At 38.4% G+C, this 7508-nt stretch overlaps 1 protein-coding gene across 1 annotated transcript; it reads right to left on the reverse strand.

Moving 5' to 3' along the window:
- Positions 1-656: 656 nt before the first annotated feature.
- Positions 657-1710, reverse strand: LOC116256651 (aspartic proteinase CDR1-like). Its single transcript, XM_031633040.1, has 4 exons — positions 1412-1710; positions 1018-1352; positions 781-945; positions 657-673 (listed from the first exon to the last, which is right to left on the reverse strand). The coding sequence occupies exons 1-4, from the start codon at positions 1708-1710 to the stop codon at positions 657-659; spliced, it is 816 nt and encodes a 271-aa protein (XP_031488900.1).
- Between the last annotated feature and the right edge of the window lie 5798 nt (positions 1711-7508).

Raw genomic sequence — 7508 nt, forward strand, 5'->3', positions numbered from 1 at the left:
TTGTATGTAAAGCCTACCAACGATCACATGCATTGTTTTTTGCTTTCGTCATGTATCTTATATATACTTGTAAAGCAAAGAAAGAAAATGAGGAAACAAAGAAAATTAAAGGAGCAGCTGCCCTGGCATTCATCGTGGATGTAGGTCTATGAACCGAACCAAGTAGAAATCAGTGTTTGTTTCTTGGTTCTCTTTCTTTCTCCCATTTCAACACATGACAACAAAAAATCCAAATCTGTTACATCAGAAGCAATTGACCGTCTTTTTTAAATGATTTTCCAAGTACTAAATATGACTTGACTCTCAAGTATTAAACGACATATATAACCATCACACAGAACACATTGTGTTATGGGATGGAAAATTCCATGGTAAAAGTTACAATAAAGTATTGGCACATTCCATGGCCACTTTCATCAATGATAATTTAGACAAGGGGACTTGTAGTGATGGAGCTTTGACTGTAACAAATACTTATTAGCAACAGGATTGTGGGCAATAACAACTGTTAAAGCGGTAGCTAATATTCAAAATTAACCTTTAAACTTAAACGGAGGGGAAACATCCTTGAAACAAAAAACATATATTTATTGAACATGGAAAAGTAACACCATCGACTACATGGCACTCAGACTTCCCATTGTTATAAAACACAATTAAGCAGCATCCGAAGCTGCCAATAGTAGACCAATACAGAGAACCACAATGATTATGACAATAGAAACTAACATATATATATATATATAGATATATACATATATATACCTTAGCCCTGGGTACATTCAGTTGGTGCGAAAGAAAGCAGTCCATGGCCCAGATCATACTTGACATGCATGTTTTGCTGTGCAGCATTCCCGAACATGGGCATCTCCCCGCCTTCAATGGCTAAGCAGGCGATTCCACTTCTAAACATTACAAAGATGTTTGAAGGTGGCAGCTTCCAGTCTGCATTAGCAAAATGAAAGGTCATCTCCGGCAACCCTTCATATGGAACCCCATTATTTTGTACATGGTAACAAAGTAAATCTTTCTCAAGAGGATAGAAGCGTTCATGGTTTATGACATTAGCCACCGCATTTACTACTTGACCATACACATCTTTAGCAAGAAAAGTGAGCATGGTGCCCGAGTCTATGATGATCGATCTGGCATCTCTCAACAATGCAGTCATCTTTGAACCACCAAATTGTATGTTGAATCTGTTGTCCCCGACGCTTATGTCAATTAGGTTGAGAACATAATACGTGCCCTGAGAACCACCTGGTACCATTGGAGTTTCTTGAACTTCTACCTTGCCTGAAAACTCTGCATCCTCACCGAATCTGAGCTGTCCCAGGGAATTGTTTTCATTGCTACAGGGAGGAAGACAATAAGCAAATTTCTTATCAATAAAAGAGCCAATCTGATTAACAAGCGAGAGAGGACCACCGCTGAGGCAACAAGGCCAGGAACTTTAAGCAAGGCAGGATTAGGATTGCCCTCACTATGAACGGAACCAAAGACAATTCCTGGAAGCTTGACATTGCTGGCACCATCCTCAAACAAGAGCATCTCGAAGGCTAGAATCCCTTCTACAATGGATTTGTCAACATAGGAATATCTGAACCAGCAAAGTTGGTTGCTGGTGCAACCATATTGGGGCAATATCGTGCAAAAGCTGGTGGAGCATCTCTGGTTCTTGTAGGTGGACGACTGAAGTGGATCAAACATTGGTGTTTGGACGTTCAGTTGTCACAATGGCGTCATGTTGTCCATATGAGGTCACTACCAGTGTTTATTATGGGCCAGTACAGGCGGGATGGGGTACCTAGCGAGATAACATAAGACGTGGAAACTCACTGGGACCAGGCATCACGGGGCTGGAGATCATGCTGGTGGTATTGCCAAACCGTGAAGCGATGTGGCGGCAGTGCAACATGGAGTGCAGAGCTACCTGCTCGGCTCATTGAGCTAGAGTGAATGAGGGGTCATAGAGAGGAGATAGTGATGAGTTTCGATGAATGAGGTCTATGGAGAAGCGGAGAGGTCTGAAAGCGAAGATGCTGGCAGGGTTAGGTAGCACTGCAAGTAGGAGCAGCTGGAGGAGGACGCGGAATGCTATAGAGGAGAAGAAGGCAGCCATGGTGAGCGCTGAAAGGTTGCTGTATTAAGGATAAATGTGTTGGTATTTATAATGGAAGTCATAGTTAAGGTCACTGCTGATGAAGGAAAGGATTTGGATTTGGAAATTGTGGAGAAAAGAAACATATGGCCAAACTGAGTCACGTATTCCTTTGTTTAACCAGTAACCATCACAATGAAGAAAAGTTGGTAGCATCTTCCAATGGTTAAGCTTAGGTAAATCTCGTAGTGCTTGGTTGGACATCAGCAATTTTATAATGATTTGTTAAATTCCATTTTCTTTCTTGACCTTTTCTTCCCAATTCCTTTCCTTCCCTTTCCATTTTTTTTCCTTTTTATCCTACTTTCTCTCCATCCAAACAGGTGATAGAATAGGTCAACGAAAAATTATTTAACAACAATGAAAAGGTAAGGCCAGATGGGATTGCGTTTGCGTTGCCTCAAGCCTCCCTAAAAGTGACCAGACATTGAAATGACCTTATATAAGAAGTTACATGGGGAAATAGGTCACTACTGGAGTACACTTGTAGCTCCTTTTATCTTGAGAATCAAAACAATCAGAGTGTTGTTAAACCTCTTCACCATTCTTTTTATTCCGAAGAAAACTTCAGCCATCTTGGTTATGTCATGACAGATTACTCCTCGGTACTGTTGAAAAATGGACCTGAAGGATCCACTACATCCTGAATCACTTTACGCTTTCAAACTAAAGTTGCATACTTCAGTTCTTTTGCTAAAGCAGGTCTGAGGAGGAAAGTATTTATTGGTCAGGCCCTTGGGTCAAAAGACTGCCCTAGGCCCGACTCAATCTGGGCTAGGTACCTAACTATTCATTTAGTACTCGGCTCACTGCTTACCCTTTTGTACAACCCAATAATTTCAAACAATGAGCCCTCTATGAGGCCAACTGTATTTTTGTGTCTTTTTTCTTTGAACTTAGCAGGTTGGCACATTGTTTAATCCATGTTCCATTTCCTATAAAAGTACTTGTGAGAATAAAATAAGAATAAAGCAGGTAATTTCCATCTCTTTCTCTCTCTCTCTCTCTACATGCACGAGAACTCAAAAGGCATGGAGCTGTTACTTTATTTTTTTCTTCGACCACACTTTCACTTTCAGCGGTAGGCAAGTCAAAAAAGGGAGGAACCACCCTGCAGACTAGGTGGCAATGACGCAGACGTAGAGGTGGAATAAAAAGGCTCGAATCAAAATACTTATGTGAAGTTCGAAGATTGTGTTTCCCCTTGCAATATGGTGGCTATGGAAGAACAGGAATTATGAACCGTGACAACAAGAAAAAATCCAAATCTGTTACATCAGAAGCAGTTGACTGTCTTTTTTATATGATTCACTAAGTGCTAAATATAACTCTTCAAGCAGAAGAACAAGTTTCCACAACTTTTCGTCCTTTTTTATGTAGGAATTCTCTTATATCATCGACTTCAACACAAATCAGAATCACCACAAAAGCATATAGAAAACTGATATGCTAATGAAACCACATGTGAAAGATGCCCCGCCTTGGTCGACCAACTTCCCTTCCTTATTTTAAAGCTATTCGCAGTACCTACACCTTGGTCCTCATGAATCTTCATGGTCATCGATCGTCACTAGCTATTGCCGGAATGAATTCCAATCTTTCTGTTTGCTCTCTCTCCCTCTCTCTAGACATGCATAAGAACTCAAAAGGCATGGAGCTGTCACTTTAGTTCTTTCTTCCACAACACTTTCACTTTCATTGCCCTCAAATGATAACCTTGCTTAGATTATCTTGCAATCGAGTTATCATGTTCTAAGTGTAACATATAGTCTTCTGGTACCTAACATATATATTCAAGTATCATAATGTAATTGGTCTATATGCCCATCCGGCAGCCACTGCTTTTGATATCAACTAGGTAATTTTTTTGCTGGGAAACTGCCAAGGGAGCCCCTTGCTTTATTGAGATATCAAATAAATAAGTTAATCCACTGTCTATATCACTAATTTCTAGAGACCAGCCAATATTGCAACATTTTACCAGTTAGTGCCCACACGAGCAAGTGATGATCAGTCAAAAAAATTGGTACTGCGACTAAGATGAGGTTGAGGTTACAAGTAGTGAGAAATCAATTTTCTCAAATAACATGGCATCTTTCCTGCTTGGTGGGCCATTACAGATCCTTTGATGGGATTTTCATATGATCCGATCAGGTCGACTGAAAACTGGATTGGCCGGGTCATTCCTGAATATTCAAGGGATTCAAATAAAAGTCAAGAAGAATGAGGAGGGAAGGGTGGTGGAGGAGGAGAAACTGAACTTTAGCCACCAGCATTGTCATGGGATGTCGCTTGTTGGTTTCTTCAATCGATGCTGCTTGAGTTTTTGACACTTACGGTCATTGGCGAAGCTGCCAATTGGTAACATATGTTTTACATGATTAAGAAAAATCTTAATACAATAAATTATCAGACACTTCATTATTTTGTCATCTAGCTAGCTGTAGCTAGTTTCACCTCCAACCATGGTCAGTCGCAGCTAGAGTTAGAAATGTTGGACTTAGGGGCACTAATTTAAAGAATCTCATACCTATAGGGTCACTGATGTATATAAAGAAGCAAGTAGTTGAAAGCATATGTAACAATGAAAACAAAGAAAGTTTATAGGACCATGTGGGCAACTGCCAAAAGGAGCCCACGTATGACTCCACCAAAGGCTCTAGCCCCATCCCAATTTTTTGTACTTCCATGCATTTCATGGACCAGAAAATCAAAACAGGGTTCGCATAAAATTTTCAAACAAAATTTGAATTCACACTGACAAATGCACATTTAAAATAAATAGCAAATTAACCAGATTACTTGTTAGATGATTGAATGCATAGGAGTTGCCAGTTGCCATCAAATGAAGTTTGATAGTTGGAATGTTAGAGGGCTTGCTAATCTAACAACCTAGAGAGATTTTGGCAAATGGATGAGATCTCATCAACTTGACATCGTTTTCATGTTTTGATATCATGTTGATTGCGGGCAACTTCAGATCTTTTTGCAATCACTACAAGGAGTTTTCCTTTGAATCTAATATTGATACAAATCTTAATTGGGCCATAGTTGTCTGTGCTTAGAGACAGGCTGATTTTAGATTGACTAGTTGCAAATTTAATAAATTTTAGATGGATTGTTTGTTTATTCATAACGCTTCCAATCTCAACTTTGATACAATAGGGGTGTATCTTCACCCTGACTTTAGAATTCACAAAGACCAATTGGTTATGTTAGATATCATTATTGCCAATAAACAAAAGTTAGTATTGTCATGAAAGATTTTAATTCAGTTTGTAAGGAGTCTGAAAAATGGGCCTGCCCCTGCTAGACAAGCTTGTTTAGCATTCAGTGGATTCATTCAAGATGCTGGACTAAGGGAGATTGTGGACAGAAACAGAGCATTCACTTGAACCAATCTCTGCGGCCCAACAGCGCTGGTTCAAAGCAAATTAGATAGATGTTTTTTAACAACTATTGGATTGAGCAAGTTGGATGTTGCAGGCAGCTTTTGGTAGAACCAAGAAGTTCTTCAGACCAATCAGCGCTTCTCTTTTACATGTAAATTAAATATCTTTAAAACCGCATGCAGAAGAAGACAATGATTTAACTACTTCCTTTAGTAAGAGTGTTAACCTAGTTGTAAGGTCATTATTACAAGATCATGGAGAGTGGAGTGTAGACGATGCATAATGCTTAAACTTCTGGCAAAACGGAATAGAGTACGACCATGAATAAAGTAACTGGAGTAAGTATAGAACCGAGAAAGTTGATACCAGAACTATTCAAAAGGATCTTATTGAAATTTATAAGAGGCAAGACATTGGCTCTCATAACTGGTCCACTTCTGAAAATCATATTAGAAGTTTTCTTGCGGATGCTCTCTGAGATGAAGAAATTTATTAGAAAAAATAAGTTAGGTTATCATGGCTAAAAGAAGGGGATAATAACAGCAACCTATTTCATGCTATGTTGAAGAAAATGTCCAAAAAAATGGACTCTTGCACATGAAGATGGATGATGGGGAGTTTTATGAGGAGGATAAAATTCTTTCAGCATGTACTTCTTATTTTTAAAGATTTTTTACCAGTGACAACTCAACAAACATGATTATGGATCAGCTTGCTGTTGGCCACTGCATATTTATAAAAGAAAACTTAACGGACAAAAGTCCCATTTCAGATGAGGAAGTGTAAATAGGCTGTTATGGGTGCCAACTCCAATAGTGCACCAGGTCTGGATGGGTTTCCGAATTCGTTCTTTCAATATAATTCGGACATGGTAAAGACTAATATCACTGTCGCAATTACAGATTTTTTTTAGAAAGAAAAGTTTGTTAAGAAACTAGGCAGAAATCATATAAACTTAATTCTTAAATTTGATTTAGAATTTGTTAAGCAACTAGTGTACTGAAATTTATTTTCAGAATCATGGTTTCGAGAATGAAGAAGGTACTAAAGCGGGTCATTTCCAACATGCAAGGTGGTTTTTTGAAAGATAGAAACATCCATCAATCTCTCCTTCTTGTGCTTGAGATGGTATATGCAATGTCTAAGGGTCAACTAGCTATATTGAGATAAAGGGTCATGAAATCATGGACTTGTGTTAACAAGTTGGAAGTGGATTCATCAAGATGTGATAAGGAATTGTGAAAAACAACATTCATGAAAATCTCTGCGGCAACAGCGGTTCAAAGCAATTAGATAGAGTTTTTTACATATTGATTGGATGGATTTGCAATTTTGTAACCAAAGTCTTCAGACATCAGCGCTTCTTTTACGAAATTAAATATCTTAAAACCGCATGCAAGAGACAATGATTTAACTATTCCTTAGTAAGAGTGTTAACTAGTTGTAAGGTCTTATTACAAGATCATGGAGAGTGGAGTGTAGACGATGCTAATGCTTAAACTTTGGCAAACGAATAGAGTACGACCATGATAAAGTAACTGGAGTAAGTATAGAACCGAGAAAGTTGATACCAGAACTATTCAAAAGGATCTTATTGAAATTTATAAGAGGCAGACATTGGCTCTCATAACTGGTCCACTTCTGAAAATCATATTAGAAGTTTTCTTGCGGATGCTCTCTGAGATGAAGAAATTTATTAGAAAAAATAAGTTAGGTTATCATGGCTAAAAGAAGGGGATAATAACAGCAAACTATTTCATGCTATGTTGAAGAAAATGTCCAAAAAATGGACTCTTGCACATGAAGATGGATGATGGGGAGTTTTATGAGGAGGATAAAATTCTTTCAGCATGTACTTCTTATTTTTAAAGATTTTTTTACCAGTGACAACTCAACAAAATGATTATGGATCAGCTTGCTGTTGGCCACTGCATATTTATAAAAGAAAACTTAAC

This window comes from Nymphaea colorata, chromosome 6 (genome assembly GCF_008831285.2).
Source record: "Nymphaea colorata isolate Beijing-Zhang1983 chromosome 6, ASM883128v2, whole genome shotgun sequence".
NCBI lineage: Eukaryota > Viridiplantae > Streptophyta > Magnoliopsida > Nymphaeales > Nymphaeaceae > Nymphaea > Nymphaea colorata.

Excerpts from the sequence above, each read along its gene's own strand:
- LOC116256651 (XM_031633040.1), bottom strand. The coding sequence starts at position 1,710 with ATGTTTGATCCACTTCAGTCGTCCACCTACAAGAACCAGAGATGCTCC. Across the intron at positions 1,353-1,411 it reads GCGGTGGTCCTCTCTCGCTT|CAATGAAAACAATTCCCTGG; the intron begins GTTAATCAGATT and ends TCCTCCCTGTAG. Across the intron at positions 946-1,017 it reads TCTTGAGAAAGATTTACTTT|ACTGGAAGCTGCCACCTTCA; the intron begins GTTACCATGTAC and ends TTGCTAATGCAG.